The sequence below is a fragment of the Gasterosteus aculeatus genome, chromosome 5 (assembly GCF_964276395.1).
Source record: "Gasterosteus aculeatus chromosome 5, fGasAcu3.hap1.1, whole genome shotgun sequence".
Lineage (NCBI taxonomy): Eukaryota > Metazoa > Chordata > Actinopteri > Perciformes > Gasterosteidae > Gasterosteus > Gasterosteus aculeatus.
The window spans coordinates 5918619-5937010 of NC_135692.1; the positions used below are offsets into that span (position 1 = coordinate 5918619).

At 42.9% G+C, this 18392-nt stretch overlaps 1 protein-coding gene across 14 annotated transcripts in view; it reads left to right on the forward strand.

The window, feature by feature from the left end:
- Positions 1–1795: 1795 nt before the first annotated feature.
- cacna1g (calcium channel, voltage-dependent, T type, alpha 1G subunit) overlaps positions 1796–18392 on the forward strand; it is a 118906-nt gene continuing 102309 nt past the window's right edge. For all 14 annotated transcript variants that reach the window (XM_078102759.1, XM_078102760.1, XM_078102766.1 and 11 more), the window contains exons 1-2: positions 1796–7347; positions 16643–16776. In XM_078102759.1, coding sequence (XP_077958885.1) covers positions 7255–7347; positions 16643–16776 — 227 coding nt within the window. In that variant the 5' untranslated portion in view covers positions 1796–7254. The remainder of the gene's footprint in view (positions 7348–16642; positions 16777–18392) is intronic.

Consider the following 18392-nt stretch of genomic DNA (forward strand, 5'->3'; position numbering starts at 1 on the left):
TGTCAGGTTTCTGTGCTTCTGCCTTTTGCCTTTCTGTTTTCTGCAAACAGTTTATGTAGACAAGTGGGGTAATGGCTTAAGCAAAACCAGATATGCATCGGTTAAATCAAAACGAACTGTTGATGTCATCAATCCTTTAACTCACACGCATGCATGTAGCATCTCTGAGGTCCCGAGCAAGCCTTTTAAACCGCCATACGGTGACTGTCGTCGCCATCACAACCACAGCTTTGTATTTCATGAGATGCTTGAAATGACACATGTTAATGTTTTCACTGGGAACCGGTGGCTGTGTGACGTTATTGTAGCCCTGCGAAACATCGTTTCTTATTAATCTTGTGTCTGATCGGTTTAACGATGGACACCTGGGAGGCTAACACGCAACATTGACACGGAATTTTCGACAATGGCCAAAATGTTTTATTTCGTAGGAATTTATGTCCTTGAGATTAAAAAAATAAAAGGAGGAGAAAGCAAATGTTGCACGATGCAATTCTGCTTTGAACTTGAGGGAGAAGAATGTGAACCAGCAGATGGTTGAGATGATTCAGTCAAGATGGACTGTTTTGCAGCAAAGATCAGTGTACTTTTCATATCAGTTAATCAGGAGTTTTAACACTGATGCCTCTCTGATTACATAAACTCTAATCCAGCTGAGTGGATTGGATTCATTTTGCCCAAATTCATACATTCTTCAACTGCCTGACTCTGATTTTGGCGTCCGTAGTGAAAGCATTCACTGGACCAATTAAATCAAAGAGTCATACTGTTCTGTTCTGCTGGAAAAGGATCATCGAGCCATTCACTTTTCCGATAAAGTGGCATTTCTTCACGGCGGCACTCGCAGACAACATGAACATAGACGTGTGAAAGCAGACTCGTGCATGAGCATGCATTCACACATTCACGCGTTACAAAGGGCGGCGGCAGTCGCCCTCAATATTTCATGAACTTCCTTCTGCTTTCAGTTCTCTCCACTTTTTTATTACATTCTGGCATATTCAGCATAGTTTCAATTCTGACAATCCCCTTCCTGAAAATAGGTGGTGTGAAAGGAGAGGGAAAAGAAAGTGATGAGAGGAAGGTAAAAGCTTTGGAGTTTTGGTAAAAGGAGGGATTGATGGGAGATGAGCAGCACAGGTAAGGCAGCAGCTGCCATCTCCGACTCGAGACGTAAAGCTCACTTTTGTCCCTGAGCTACGTTACTTCCCTTTTTTTGCACACCTTCTTATGTAGTTTCTGTGCTTTCTTTTCTTTTCAGAAAAGTTTGCCGTTGTTCCGTTGCTCTGTATTCTTTGACTGCCTAACTTCTGGCTGATTCCAAAATTCACTTCACAGACTAATTCACAGACAAAAATTGACCAATGCCTCTCATGGCTGTGGGAATGAGAGAGCGGACAAAGTTTGAAGCATGTCGGTGGTTGGGGGATGAGTCACCATAACGGTCAACTTTGCTTTCTATGAACGGAAATTACAAGTTTCCCCTTATGTAGCAGTAAAGTCCTTTACGTGCCAAAACATAGCCGACCCTTGACCATAGTGGTGTCACAGCGGAAATCCACTTCATCAACTTTCACCTGTGGTTTGTAATGGAACAAATTATGTTGTCTTAATAATGGGGATATTAGCCCTTTATTGTCTCCTGTGTTGAAGCAAAAGAACAACTTTTTTTTATTTTATGACAGCCTTGACATTTTGCATGTCCGCTTCACCTCTGCCGATGGTCGACCCTTCACACCTTTTCTTGGGCCTGTCAGGAAGGTACGTTGGGGAAGGTGGGACTCGTAGACACGTAGTCAGGGAACAGGAGACAAGAACTAGGACATGGGCTTCCGAACGATTAACAATGACACACATGGCTTAAATACACCAGGGAGGTGCAGGTGATTTGAAACAGCTGAAAACAATCATGACATGACAGACAATCACGTGGGAATGACAGGACAAGGCAGGAAGTGACGTGACCCAGGGAGCCAAGAGGCAAGAAACTACAAAATAAAACCGGACATGAACCCAAACCGTGACAGGGCCTCTCCTCCCTTCTCTTGTCAAACTGCTGCTCATGTCCTTTAGCTGTGTTCTTACTGACGTTCAGTCCGGCCCTGCTCTCCCTATTCGCTTTTGATAAGTGGACCCGTACGGTTGAATATAACCAGACACGTCCAAGCCCCCCAACCGCCTCGGCCCAGCGTCCCTGGTGCTTCCCAATGGAAGGCACACGTTGCGTCCGATCGCGCGGTGGCTCTGCATTCGTCCTCGAACTCCAGGGCAGAGCGAGTGTTGAACAAGAAGTGGTGCCTTTGCACATCCGCTGTGCTTTGATCTGGATTCCTTTCATGAGCATAATGTGGAGCTGTAATGCCAGAATTTCACCAAGTTGCATCAAGCTGTCTCATTGACTGTATGGAGGAAGCAACGAACACGCGGTTTTAACTTGGGCTCGTACATGTTTTTCTATTCCAATGTGTGGTTTGGAAGTCACCCATTGTTAAGATATGAACCGTGGAGATATCTAATCCCAGAGACGAGGCCAGATGTGGAAAGCTACTGTTTAATGTATATAGTATTTCAGCTGAAGGAATTCAGGTGAGAAATCTCTCATTTGGTTCTCATCTTCGCTTAACAATAAATAAATAAATGTAAGGAATACCGCTCTGTTGCCAAACCGTGACGCGAACACCTGGCTTCAAGTGTAAAGTCTTGTGTTAGCTAAATTTTCACTGAAGATTATACTCCCAGTGTGCCAGGGGGAAAGAAAGAAGATTCTTTGAAGCGGATTTGTGAAGGCAGTAAAAGTGCTGCGGTTTCTAAGATTCTTGTGAAGAGCCAAAGACGTGTGCGTGTGGAAATGCAGAACCACGTCCCGTGTGAGCTAAAGTAAACACAATGAGTAATATCTATCCACCGAGGCTTGTCTGTATTGATCGGCCTCGGACTGCGCGTGAACCTCATCTCCTGCCACTGACGATTCCCCAAGATGCATGAAAGATTTAAGAGCTGGAGAGAGTCGAAACTTCACCAAAACTTTGCTCTTCTGAGCCACAGTATCACACACACACACACACACACACACACACACACACATATACAGTATATACTACACACAGTGGTTTCATTCAGTGTCATTCATTGTTTGTGCCCTGCTGTCTGATGTCAGATGATCATTAGAATCAGAGTAAATCAGCGGCACAAGGCAGGGGGGGCAGAAGGCTTACATTTTATTTTCCCTTCACTAGACAAGAAGATGAGGGACTTGTCGTGTGTGTTTGAACCTGTTTGTGTGCGTGCTTGTGAGAGACAGAAGGAAAAGCTGAAAGAACCCATGGGAGCAGAATTCCTTTGGAGGTGTTGAGGCGTTTGATAATGTTGCCTCTCTGATGAAAGCCTCCTTGTGTGAGTCTGCATGTTTGTGTCTGTTGTGTAGAGCGTGCGTCTCGCGATCACACTTTTGACAGAGCATATCCTCCTGTATCTTTCCTCTAATTGAATCCATCCCTCAGGGCGTCACCACTTGCTGACACCATGGAGGTGTGTGTGTGTCTGTCTGTGTGTGTGCATGTTGCAGAACACTACTTATTGTTTAATTTTAGCCCACCAGCTGTGGAGGCAGAGGAAGAGAATTAGGGCAGAGAGAGGAAGAGTTATTGATTGGATCAGTCACATTATTCATATGTGATGTTTTTCTTTTGTCTTCCTCCGCCTTGCCCAAGTTCTCCTCTGTTGATGAATTTTCTTTTCCTAAAAGAAAGACGGAGGCTGCCGTGTTTGTATTACTTTCCCTTCTTAGGAAAAAAATGTCTCTGTGTCTTTTCTGTTCTAGAGACAGTGTCTACTTCTTCGAGAAAAACGTTTTCATACTTGGTATTTTCTATTATTCCCTATCTAGTGCGACCAAGTCCAACAAATACTTGATTTGTAGTGGCAGGTGCGCATTTATTAACATAATTCACAAATTGTCAGACCGTTTAAGCATTGTGCTTTTTGGCAGTAATTCCTCATTGTGCAATATTAGCGTTAGCATTAGCTCCCTCAGAGCGAGCCTCGGCGACAAGTGGCCATTTTTGTTTTTGACGGAGGACGCTAGCATTCAGTCTAACAGAGTGGCGATCAGTGGAGAGTCGCGACGTTGGCACAAATAATACTGAAACAAATCCACTAACATTAGCGCCCAAAGAGCTACTGCTGATCAAAGCTGTAGCACAAAAGCAGATTTACTTAAGCCTTGTGTTTGTAATAGGAAGTTGTGGTATTTCTTTTCTTTATTCCTCCTCTACTTCTTTCCATTTCCATTCGTTGGCTTGTTATCTGTATCTATTGATTGAGCGAGATAGCAGCCTTGCTAAATAACAGGCCGTATAATGTATTCAGTCGACCACTCTGTCCAAAGCAAGGATCAGTATCAGTATTGTCGTTTACCGTGATCACTGTTTTTTTGGGGACAACATCTATCCAGCAATTTAATGTCTCCATTGAGTTTTATGGATAATTTTTTAGCATCAGAAATCTGCAAAAGGATCCATAAAACTGAACGCATTTGTCATTAAAGCATTTTTAACCCATGGCTTTTTACCTTTTTGCCCGGGGAGCAATTAGGGGTTAGGTGTCTTGCTCAGGGACACTTCGATGTAGCACATGGAGCAGCCCGCTCTACTCCATGCGCCACCGTCACCGCTGTAGTTTCCCTAATGAGGAGCTTTAGATTGTGCTATAGACAACGGAGGAACACGTTTTGCTTTGGTATTGTAAAATAAGGACCATTTACTCCATGGGTTCTTAAAATTATATTTGTAACACAAGTCATATCAGCAAATTAGATGTTCGTGTTTGTCTTTCTTTCTTTTAGGAGGTGATTTCAAAGTACACGGTGCTTATTATTCCTGTCTTGTGTGCAGAGCTTTGAGTAAGCCAGCGGTTCACCAGTGACGTGTTCAGACGAGTCCTCTAGTGACCTCAGAAAGTAACAGAATTCTAAATGTCAGTGGACGGTTGTTGTGCGCCTGGTTGAAGGTGACCTGTGTAATTCTCTCACGTTGAAGCATCAGGTTTGACATTGCTTTGCAAACTTTGTAAAGCATCCATGGACATAACAATTTGGACATGAACTAGTTGTATGACTTGTAGTACATAACATAAGTTCTGTAACCAGAACAACACGTATGGTTCAAAAGCAAATATGGTCCCCGTTACCAGAGTCATCAATTAATTACACATTGGATGAATATTTCTATCACATACTGGAGAAATAGGAGTTTTCTGGACAGACGTTCAGGTCTGCTTACAGTTGACAATCTTAAGGCGCTTATGTCATCATAACATGTATAGTACACACAAGCTAGCAGATAATAAAGTGCATTTACACTATTCAAGTGTGGTGTGCATTTCTTTATACTCTTTGTTTTCTTTGAAAAAGGTTGAGTTATTTCAGCTATGGTAAAACTTCATTAATTAGAATATCTATGATAACAGGACATTTTATGCAGACTGATAGACTTTGATGGATGAGGAAAAACAATTACTTACTAAACCAATTTTACCGCACAAGTGAAACTGTGACAAATATGACATTGTGTTTAGCGCTGATTTAGCTACGTTAACACAAAGACGACACATGCAGCTCATTATTTTTAATCAGCCTCATCAGGCTGATCGTCTGCATTGAACTTTTTGCCCATTCCGCCGCTGCGTGTCAACAACAGTTTGCTCCCCCTAAAACTTTCGGTGCCGCCACTCTCCCAAATTATGAGCTGGAGCCTTTTGTTTCCTGTTTAATGATCCCATTCTCGGTACTGATTGATCTTTTTAATTGCATCCCTTTGGACCCGTGTGCGACATAATCCCGTGCTGCCTTCCAGATGCAATGTTCATTACCCAGCGTTCACTGTGCTGCAGAGGGGGTCTCGTGGTCACAGTCTCCTCTCCCCTCCAGCCTGCATTTATTATTCAATATTCCTGTTCAATACTGTATTGGAACGACCTCAGAGTTATCACAATGTAGCCTGGTATCCCTGGGAACCGCTTTGAAAATGGATGATTCTGCAGCAAATGATTTATGTCCCATGTCGGTGCTCCGAGCCAACGTGGGAAGCAGTGTGCGCTCTCCTTAGTGAGATTTAAAGCAAAAGCGGTTGGAGGAGCACTGATTTTCATGCAACAGAGACACAGTTCACCACTTAAAGGGAAACTCCTGTGATTTACCACTGCTGTAACGTTGGGACGCAGAGAGTGAATGAAAATGATGCAGCTGCATGGTGTTTTTCATTCGGCCCTCCTTGGTTGTTTGCCCTCCACTACTTCGAAACCCCCTACTTATTGTAACACAATATCTCTGTTTTCTTTCTTTCATTTCATTCAATGTGGCTTTGTGTCTGGTAAAGTGGCACTTCACATTCTGCAGCACTTTAGTTTTAAACGCGTTCGCTCTGAGCAACAATCGTGTATCTCGTTGATGTCTCACCGGTGTCTCGGTGACAAGTAGGGGACATGACGTAAACATACGCAGGGACGATTCAAATAATGGTTTTGTCCATCCACTCCAGTTGGACTGCTGAAGCTGCTGCATCTCTTTCGAGGAGAAGTTGATACCACACCCTGATCCATTTGGAACCACGTGAACAAGTAGCTTGATACGCAGTTTGTTTAACGGAGAATAGGCTTGTGTTTGTCCATGTCCTTGAAATAGGACTGTTCAACGGGTTTGTCCTCACAGCCTGTTTGCAAAAGAAAAGGCACTGTTTTCCACAGTCGGATGACAAACAGTCTTTTCTGTCTAACATTGTTAACCAGGCGAGTGTAGGAAGCTGAAAGTGGATGAAGTATCTGTATTATAATTGGCTAGTATATATGTGTGTGTGTGTGTGTGTGTGTGTGTGTGTGGCAGTATCACTAATCTGCTTTTGGTCCAGTCATTGATTTGTGACACATAGCTCAGGCTGGCATTTAACCCGACCGCATTAGGAATGCTCGATTCCACCCTGAGCTCAATAAGTCGCATGCGCCATGCATCAGCATGTCTTCACGTGCAGTTTACTCCTCCTGCTCTCAGTCCGTTAGAGTCCCTCCAGCTTCCTCTCTAACTTTGTTCGGGTAGTTTGTAAGCACTTTATCGTAGGCGTTTGTGCTTTTGAAGGGAATAATGAGGTCACTGGAGGGCACCTAAAGAAATGTAATTTGTACCTTTGTCACCTTTGAGCTGTCATCACCTGTCTTCAGTGTGTTCCTTGACTGTTGTTCCCTACGTGGTTCGAGCGAGCGTCCATGTTGGTGATCCTGCTGAACTGCGTGACGCTGGGCATGTTTCATCCCTGCGAGGACATCGTCTGCAACTCCGAGAGGTGCAAGATCCTACAGGTAAGACAGTTTATGGCTCTACGGATTGAAAGTTATTGCTGTTTTTTGTTTTTTACCTTGTTTTATGTGAAAACATCTAGTTTGAAAAATGTGTCATTTTGTTATTCATTGTTTTTATTTCCCAAAATCGCGACTTACAGATTTGCCTCAGAGGGTTGATCCCCTTGTGGGTGAACGGATCAATCAAACACAGGATTCTGTGTGAAACCAAAGGTTAGATGCAATTTGTGGATTAATGACAAACTTTTGTAAAGCCCCCAGGTTTTTTCAGAGGGTGTGTGTCCACATCTCTCTGACATTGGATTTGCCCAAAATGGGGAATCATGTATCTACCGTGATGTCTTTTTAGGAGACTCTTCCATGTCTTGAACACGTTGACATCTTTCAAACCAGACATCACCAGTGTATATTCCACTACTGCCCCTGATTAGCTCTCCTTCTGGTTATCTGATTGACTTTGATATGTGACGAGGTGGAGTGAACGGGGTTAGTCAGTATTCAGTAAGGCATATACAAATGAATGACATATTACCCAAATGCAGAAACATCATCCGCACACGGAGACCTGACGCTGGTAGATAAGGACAACAAATGCAGGCCAACGGCTGGAAAACATCAGACATTACGGCTGAGTAACCGCCGTCCGTACGCCGAATTATTCACACACGGCAAAACAAGCAGCAACTCTGAGAGTTATGGGGACAGTATTCTAAACCAATGCGTTTGAGGGAGTCACAGAGCGAGAGCTGCTGAAACAATATTTTCCATCCTATCTGGCCTTTGCAGCTGACATTTGCATTATCTCAGACAGTAAAATAAACAACAACATTTTGTGGAGGCGTTTCCATTAATTCATCGACCTCTTTTAACCTGACAAACTTTAATGGAGGACGCATTGTTTGGTTTGTTGTTGCTGCTGTTGTAAAACACAGGGGATAGCGAGTCCTTTTTCCCCGGAGGTGGATTAGGGACTGAAGCAGACCGAGGTGAGGCAGAACAGATGTGTGCTGTGTCCTGAAGAGAATGGATTATGTGCTGGCAAAGTGGTTCTGAATAGATTGAATCAAAAATAAACTCCTCTCATTTTTTCCTTCCACTGACAAAAAGCATTTCAGAATTTTAACTCCAAAATGAGATATATCTATTGCTTAAAAGAAAAGGGCTCTGTCTCAAGGTTAACAACTAATAGCTTCAGAGTGAATTTGTTGGGTAAGACGCCTACTGATCCCAGGCATCTTTTTCTGAAAGTAATAATACTTTTAGTTCCTCTTCAAGTTAAAAGGGAAGCATTTTCTTTCATGATATTAAATATGTTACATTTGAGGAGAAAGGCAATAATTTAGCAGGAACAGAAGGAAAGAGGAGTTGAAAGGCAGAGAGTGCAAAGGAGACGAATGAAGAGTAGGAAACAGGAATCACGAGGAGCTGAGAATTTGAAGGCGCTGTTGCTGGGCAGTGCGGTCGTCGTACTCAGGGATATGTGATGGGATTTATTTCAGTGGCTCTCCTCTCTGGAGCGCACATGGATGTAGAGCTCAGAGGTTAAATGCATTCTTATTAATTCCCGTCCGCCTCCCTTCGAGTCGCCTCATCACTCACTGTGCCGATACGTTAAGAGATTATAAGGGAACATAAATTATGCGCTTTCTTCACTCGTGTCCATGCTTTCCCCTTTGAGGGTGTGGTTTTGCTTCACAATGTCCTTAATTCAATATTCAACTGATTTTCAAATTGATTACAAGAACCATTGGGCCATGCAGTGAAGATGGTTTCATTTTGTGTGTGTATTGTGGTTGCAATGCAATTAAACAGTCTCAGCTAAAATAGAAGGTCGTGGTTGTATTATGTTGAGTGCAGTCTTTTGTGTAATCTTTTTTCCATCTCCAAACTTTCATATTTGTTGGGAAGCTTTATGGGGTAGATTCCACTGTATTTCTGACAGAATTTTCTCCAAAATGATATCATTCTGGTAACTCTTATTTCTCTTCTAGTTCAACGCACATGTCCACCAGGCCAAAAGATATTGGGTTCTTTTTCGGTCGGAGCTCTTTTTGAGCATATAGCGACATTGTAAGACCCCCGGGCTGCACATAAAATAGGGTTGTTTGTTCTTTGTTTTAAATTACTTTCATTATAAAATAGACACTATAAAAAAGATTTATATATATATCTTCACTTTTCAAGAGTTGTATTTTATTTTAATTTACTTTAAATATTAAAATTAATGTTGGGAACAGTGCAACAACGTATATTGTTACAAAATGTTCGGGGTCAGTCAGTCCATCATCAGTCAGTGGAGTTTGGTACAGATTCATAGTCCTCATGTGGTAAATCCCTGCAATCTGGTAACGCCACCAGCAGATTTATATTTGGGGGGTTTGACTCCGACTAAATAGATTACAATCCATTTGATGTTAGTACATACATTAACCCCTCCAAACATACAGTGAAAACTTCATGGAAAAATGTCTGCAATACTAAAACTATGTATAAATGACATATTGCGCATTCATGTACAGCAGCTTCTAGTTATTTGTTTTCTGCTAAACTGTATCGTTGGGGCTCCAGTTACACCTCAATGTCTAACACAAATAGCAAGAAGAAAATAGTGCCTACACCTTATCACGTTACCAGATGATGAACAAACTTGGGCCGACGGCTGAACTATAAAGGGAAACGTCAGTGACCTCTCCATGCGGGTGTAAATTGAATAAGGGATAAGTGGTTATTTAGCCGATAGAGTATTTTCAAAGAAAAGTCAAACTCTGGCTATAATGTAGCAGCTCTAATGTCAAATATGTTGCCTTTTTTTTGCTGTGGGAGAAATTTCAATGTAGCACATTATGTTCAGAATACAACAGCACCCACTTAACCTTTCGTCGCCCCCCACATTGCCAGCACAATTGGAACGTTGGTTACAGAAAGATACACTAAAGGACAAGAGGGAAGGAAGGAGAGGAGTTGGCAGGCAGATGCCATCTAACTATAAATCAAAACGTTTCTTTGTGCGTCCTTCCCGTATCTCAACAACAAGCATCCAATCTACGACACACTTGAAGGGCGTGGAGCTGGGGACAAAAAGTAGCGCTGTGGTCGCAGCTCATTGACTGCACTTATCTTTTGCTGCTGGATGAACCATCGTAGGCGCTTTTATGCCTGCTACGACACACACACACACATACACAACACACACACCGGTTCAACCTCACGTCAGCCTGGCGAGACGGTGAAACAACGTCAGATCTTGTGTGCCATAAACAGTCGAGACCGAGCTGAAAAGATTCTCACAATGTTGTCTCCCCTTACCCGGGAGGGGAGGATCTCAACTGGATGGCATATTCAAGTTAGCCTCCCTATTGTCCTCACCACATGAGGCATACGGCTGCACGCCGGTCTGCACAGCGCACCTGCGTTAGTGTGTGTGTGTGTGTGTTAGAGTGTGTGTGCACGTTTTCGATGAAAGCATTTGACCCCTGTGATAATAGCATTCAGACTTGTGACAGGCGGAATTAGCATACATAGTGGATGAGATTTATTTTCTGGGGAGCCGGCAGGGAACTGTTATTGCAGAATTGATGGCACCTGTTTCAGCAGAGAAGAATATATACGTGTATACACAACTTTATGTCTGTTGTTGAAGTGCGCCGATGGACACGGCAGTCATCAAGCAGAGAGGTTCTTTATGGTTCAGGCTTCATTAGGGAAGACAGCGACGATTTAACATCTGCAAAAGGGATGCATTTTATTCCAAAATGATTCATGACAATGCAATAGAATTTCAGTATAATGAGCGCTTTCGCCATTATGTCTATGTTTTTTTGTTAGAAAAATTGAAAACTGTTAATAATTATGAATTAAACAAAAAAATATTGTTTCATTGTGGGTTAGTTCATGAATGTATTTGACTGTGTGAAAGGAGATAATAAGAAAAACCCTTCATAATTGCTGTAAAGGGTCTGGTTACCTTTATTTGAGTTGCAAGCAGACAACATGCACAATGGGTTGCTGTTTTCTAATCATTCTTTATTTATGTTTTGCCGGCAGCAATCACACTTTCTGCGTCGGACTCTTCGTCCTTTACTCCTCTTTCCCCCTGATCGCCACTAGCGCTTATTTAACAAGCGCAATTACGTCTCCGGCCCTCGGCCCCCTCTGCAGCCGAGCCAAACCACGCCCTGCCACCACAGTAGGCTTACCAAACTTTATGTTATCAAGTCGTATCGGGGTCGTTTTGCTACGGAATTTGGTTTGCAGAAACGTGTGATGCTAACATTTTGTTCCTGACCGCTGGCCTGTCAGAGGTCATGGGCGGCCGCGGAGCAGCCTACGATACGTGCTTTGACACTTGATGATTTTGAGTGAGCCGGTCGGCAGCCTTTTAAGTGCACTCAGCATTAGAGATAAAGAAGCACTCAGAACATAAAGGGCTCCGTTCAGGAGGTGATGAGAGAGTGTGTAATGTTGGCACTCGCTCCACGCATTAATAACACGCGATAGACCTCGCTGATGTCTGCGTGTGCCTGGCGAACACGTGTGTTTACGCTTGTTCTCAGGCAATGTGAACAGGCGTCCACACACACACACACACACACAAACACACACAAACACACACAGGGCTGTTAAGCTGGCGTGCAGTGTGATTGTTTAGGCCGAGAGGTTCACGCTAGCCTCACGACACATGTGTGTCTGTGTGTGAGAAACAGACACACATACGCGCACACACACACACACACACTCTTACAAACACAGCCAATTTGATTATAAACACGCACACAAAGAATGACACGTAGCAATTACACATGAGCATCAACACACGCAAAAGGTCATTAGGGGTGCACACAGTGGGATGTTGCAAGACATGCAATCACAGTAGCAGGGGCGATACGCCACCCACGGGACGAGCGGGGGAGCCCGTGGGAGAGCAATAAGATAAGAGGAAGATAGGAGAGAAGTGAGGGGCGGACCGGAGAGGGAGGACTGCCAGCTGATCACATGGTGTACAGTGAGAACCCCATCCAGCTGTTACTGCAGGGAGACGGGTGTGAGTGGGAAATGAAAGGAAGGCTAAACGAATACCCGGATTTGTAAAAAAAGGAAAATAGGAGTGTTGAAATAATCATCAGCCAGTGGCAGTCTTTTGCCTGACTTGTGGGTTTCCATAGGCTCATACCGGGGGGGGGGGGCAGTTAGACTTTAACAGTCATTAGTTTCGCACCCATCCCACAGTTGCCGATATCGCAATTTAAAATTGACAATTGCCGTTTTAACCAAGCGTCTGGCAAGTCTCCGTTGCACAGGAAGTTGAAGCGTTTACATTTCCTGCAACAGCGGTTTGTTTGGAATAAATATAGAAAGGCTGAGCGGTGGTGTCTACCACCTACACACAATCAAAACACAAATAGTTTACCGCCAAGCCGGTTTTATTGACAAATAATCTCAAACCACGGCAACTATGAGCACAATTACCATCAGCAACAAACCTGATTTGTTGCCAAACCTGAAAAGTTTGTATGACATACCCATTTAAGGGTTTCAGTTATCTCATTCACCACTTCATCGTATACATATACTGTATTAATGAACACTCATCCCTCTCTGCCGTCACTATTGTGACTGTCACACTGTACTAAAGTGAATTTGCTAATGAACTTTTTCCAGTTTTCTGTTTTTGACATAATGGGAAATTAAATTACCAAAAGTCGAGGGAATAAAAAACAATGTTTTGTCCCTCTGCTCGCAGGGAGAGAATGCAGTGGAGGGGAGAAATTATGGAAGCGAGAGCAGTGAGGCGTTCAGAACAGGTCACTTGTGTCTATTGCCTCTGAGCAAGTGTGTGTGTGTGTGTGTGTGTGTGTGTGTGTGTGTGTGTGTGTGTGTGTGTGTGTGTGTATGTGTTAGTCTTCTCTGGCCTGAACATGGACGTACAGCCTGTAAAGCCTGGTAAAACACACCGTGCAAACTAATTCCCCTGCTTGGTATATTCTCAACATCAGGAGACCTTAGAGATCCAAGCCTGTGATTGTACTTGCACCCACACAGCTTGTTTCCTGTGCACTTGGATATTAAATCCAATACATGTTCATCAGGCTCAGGCAATCTGCTTCAAGCTCCAGCAAATCAATATCCCGATTGCATAGGCCCAGAAACGCCTCAGGCAGGCGCCTCCTGTGGACTTGCATACATTTGAACCCCAGCTGGGTGTAGAGTGTGTGTGCTTGTTTGGAGTGAGACTCATGAGGAAGGTTGAGCTGAGGTCACACGTTGTGTTACTTTATGCGTGTGTAGGTCGCAGCAGCTGTATTGTCCCCATCAACACTAAAGTGGGTTCCTACGTTGGGGGTTCTGTGGGTGAGAAAATATATTCGAGATTAGTCGTCAGCAGAGACAAGATGAACGTCTCCTGTCAATACACAGAAGACAACGGAGACTGAATTCAGGGTGCTATCAGAGGAGAGAACAGTGCAGTCATTTCATGCTCGCCGTGGCGGAAAACACTCGGGCTCTGCTCCATTCCACACAATGTGAGCATCCTGGTCCGTTAGGCACATCAATAGCAGGATCTTCTTGTTTTTATTCCAACAGACTGTTCTTATCCATCATGCAAATCATCTGCAGAGAGCTGACATCTAACAAGAACAGGGTGCCGCCCCGTTGGCCCCACAAGGTGTTTTAATCCAGACCTTTAGAAAGCCCTTACACAGACTTTGAATGGTGAACATCTGTGTATCTTGCATGAAAAACCTGTTTTCCTGAAAAATATTGAATCGTATAGATTGTAGAAAAATGCAGTTTCTTGGTTTCCAGCCGCGAGTTGGATGAGAATATTGATAGCGTTCTCATGCCTGTGTGTTACTTACTAAATTAAACTGCAGTCAAAAGTTTGACTTAAACTTTTCTTAGCATAAAGACTGTTGTTTCCAAGGTTAAACAGTATGCAGATCTAAATTGTTTTTGTGAATGTAAGAAAACATGTAAAAGAATTTGAGTTGTTAGCTGTAACAACATGGTGCAGTTAATTCATGAAGTCTCAGCTAGTTGCCTGGCAACCTCACTGTGACTACAATATTTGGACACTCTTCTTTTTGTCTTTGCCTCAACTTTCAAGTCACCCAAAGCTGAATTTGAGGTTAAAAATTAAATGCAAATTAATATTTCATGGTGTTTTTCTGCCTGACAAAAAAAACACTTTGTTCTTTGTTGGAACAAGTAAACGGTTGGTTGCATTGTGAAGTTCCCACTCAGTATTGGATTCACTGAAATACACCCCCCCACCCCCTACACTGTTCCAAGGAGCAGTTTCAGCTGTATTCCTTTGTGAGCTGCCCTGATATTGCCCTCTTAATAATAACACATTGCAAGCAGGTAAAAAGTGTCATGAGGTCAGTTGAGCAGTAACAAGGACTAACGTTCTCTGAGCATTCCAAAAAAAGATGAAAATCAACACAATACCTGGCATATGCTCTCTACTTACATAAAAAATATGAGGACATGACATTTTTTTTGTATCCAATTGGCTATTGAAAAGGTATTTTCAGTATTCAACCAATACCACCCGTAGCATTGTGTCATTTACTACATGTACTATAGCAAGTAGCAGATAGTTCCAGCAGACTGTTCAGATAACATTTAGGTAAAACACTGAAGCCAGTGCCATGGGAGTAGTAGTGAGACATCACACTGCGTGAAATCTTTATATAATTTTTGGCACGTTGGGATGGATGAGCACTTTGAGTTGGACACACACACACACACACACATGCATTCCTGTGTGAACATCTACATTTCACTTAAACTTAAAGCAGCGAGCAGGCCAGCCTCTTCCTAAGCTTACAGGATTTGATGTATTTGTACTCTTCCCTGTTCTTGCTTGGATGACTCATCCATCAGTGGGTGTCCTGTGCCTTGATCTCCTTCCAGAATGTTTCTTTTCTTTTCTCCTTTCTACGTTGAGCTGCATTCTTTACCCTCCTCATATCCAATTCTCTCTCTTCTGCCTTTTTGAATTATTTCATTGATTTTCATAATTAAGGTTATCTTTTGTTTTTTTCTTTAGTTCCTGTCCAGCTGCCGCCCTCACTCTCACCCTCGTTTATTTCTTCAGTCCAGTTTGATGGTGATTGGGAGAGAGGAAGCTTCGCCCGACATTAACGAGGGCGGGAATGCTGAGTAAAGCAAAATGAGGCTTGTTCCGGGTTATTAGTTTATATTCTCTGGATCTGGGTCCATGTATCACTTGAGTTAAAAGCAGTAAGGTGGCCTTATCGTATGCCCGAGCATCCTTAAACTAGAGGAGCCATATTGCTTCAGTGTCCTCAAGCTAGATACCAAATCCTGTTGAATCTGCACTGGGGCTCCTCTCTTATCGTTTCTCCTTTTCCAATTCGGATCCTTCCCTCCCAGCAGCAAGGAAAATAGAAATGATGATTCCTCTGCAGGGTTTAATAAAGTATCATGTGGCCATCAAAGGTTCTCATGAGCTGTTTTTAAACATCATACATGAAGATATTAGAGCACGACTAATATATGGATACAAATAATAATCTTATATGTATATAATGAGTTAATAATAATATGTTTCCCCTCGTTAGATGAGTACAGTCTTTTTTGCTAAATCAATGGTGGTGCAGACGGGACATCCAGCGGCCTCATGGGTGAATGTCCTGTGTTTGTTCCTTGTAGCCCCATCCCGACTAAAGCAGACTCGCTCTTCATCCTAAAAATAATAATACCTTTTATTCATATAGCGCTTTAAAAGCCACTACGTCAGTTGATTAGGTTGTCTAATAGTCAGTTGACAGCCTGGTGCAACTATACATACTCTAAAGGTGCAACAAAAACAAGCTGCGGTTTGTTGGCGATTTGAGAGCGATATGTTGGCTGTTAAATAACAAGGAAACTGCAGCTTTGGAATGCAAAAATGTTGTTCCAAAGCGATTGATGGTCTATATATATATATATATATATATATAATATATTTTGCAGACATTCATGACTGCCAGATGTTGTTTAAGGTGAACCAGTAGCTTTCCTCTAATGTTGGCATTTGTAGTCGTGGGTGAAGTGTCTTAAGAATTACGGGATGTATGTCCATGTGATTTTCTAGATATATTTGTGTTCCCCTCAGAATGGACATTAATATGTTTATTACCTATTTAGCACCATCATTGTATAAAAGTTTTGTGTAAGCCTCTGGTTTTAAAATGATGACATTCCCATCAGGCTCTGCTGCACTTTGAGACGCTAACTTTACGCAACAATGCTAACTCGCATTTTCTGTGTCCCCCTCCTTCTCCAGAAATTTGATGACTTCATCTTCGCTTTCTTTGCCATTGAGATGGTCATCAAGATGATGGCTTTGGGGATTTTCGGCAAGAAGTGTTACCTCGGAGACACGTGGAACCGCTTGGACTTCTTCATAGTGGTGGCTGGGTGAGTTACGCAGTCGGTCACACAAAAAGCGCCCACACAAAGACACGGGGGTGTCCAAGCATAACTATGCTTCAACACCGGAGGCTTGCACAAGAGGCTGCAAACACACATTCGGCACATTTGATTTACCGCACTGCATGTTGGGAAGTGAAAGCGATGGGACCGATTCATGAAAGACAGAAACTAGTTGATGTTTTGCGTAATTGTGAGCAGATTTCAACTAGCTGTGGGCTTTTCTTTGCTCGCTGCCCAGAGGAGATCAAACAACACAGGATTTGAAGCAGAAACCTGCCAGAAGCAGTCCCCTAAGTAATATCAGGCTCCTACCCCGTGCGCTCCACTGAGTTTTTCTTCAAATGAATTCACCCCCCAATATCCAGTGAAAGCCTTTTAAATAAAAATTGGTAGCAAGTACCCTCCTAAGTCCTTAAGTGCTCAGATAGCTGAAGAGACTGAAATCAGATGAAAGGAGTGAGGGTGCAAATGCAAACTTAGGTTTCTTTTTAACTTGTTCACATTACTTGCTACTTTACTACGATGGCAAATTGAATATATTTTGTGCAATAACATGGGCTTACATGCAGCCACATGCACATGAGGGCTGTGTGCACAAATCTAGACACACAATTCATTCACAAATTGCATCGTAACCGACATCCAATATGCATACGGTCTGCATACTAATGCTGTGGGCACAGCAACTCGCATACTGAGATACACACACACACGTTCATGTACATGTGGTAATTTGATTAAAACATGTAACAGAACTTAGCCTGCTGGTTTTGGTCTGACATTTATATCACACTGCATCCCCTGCTGCTTTTTAATGCCATCCTTCTGCCACAGCTTCTGTTGTCCATCAGTGGGAACATGGCACATCTCATTCTGTGTGTGTGTGTGAGAGAGAGTGTGTGTGTGCGTGTGTGTGTGCATGATAAAGCATGTCCTTCAGCAGGGGAGACACATTCCACCTGCGATAGCAACCCCGAGTTTCCTCCTCAGCCGTCATTCGTTTGAATTCCCTCCAAGTTCTTTAAACTTGCGTCAAACGTCCACAGAGCTCGGTTTAGATTATTATTTATTAGTTTTGTCCAACCAACAGTAAAAAATCCCCAAACTATCACTTCACTTTCAAAGGAGTTTAACTACTACTATAGTCTTAGTCTATAGTACAAACTTATGGAGTAATCAATCATTTCCGCTTAAATGTCATTAACAAGTCGCTGAAATAGACTGTAGTTACCATCAGGCATCAGGCATTTGAACATCACAACTGCATGTATGAGATAAACACACATGTATGTTTGCTCCATCTGGCAATGGTTTCTTGCCAAAAGGGTTGCCCTCTGAAATGTTGAAGTACTCCACACAGCCTCATTTTTATTTTTTCTAATAAGCAACTTTCCTTGTAATATATATATCCATACTCCAGCCAGGGTAATGGGTTAATTAGTGAGTAAGAAATAGAGTTACTGAAGAATGTGCAATACAGACATGGCGAACGAACGACGTTCATTGGTTGGTTGGTTGGTTGGATGGATGGATGTCAGGGCTGCTCTTAATACCCTCCTGATTGTGGACAGGAACCAGGTGTGTGATCCGGAACAGCTGCG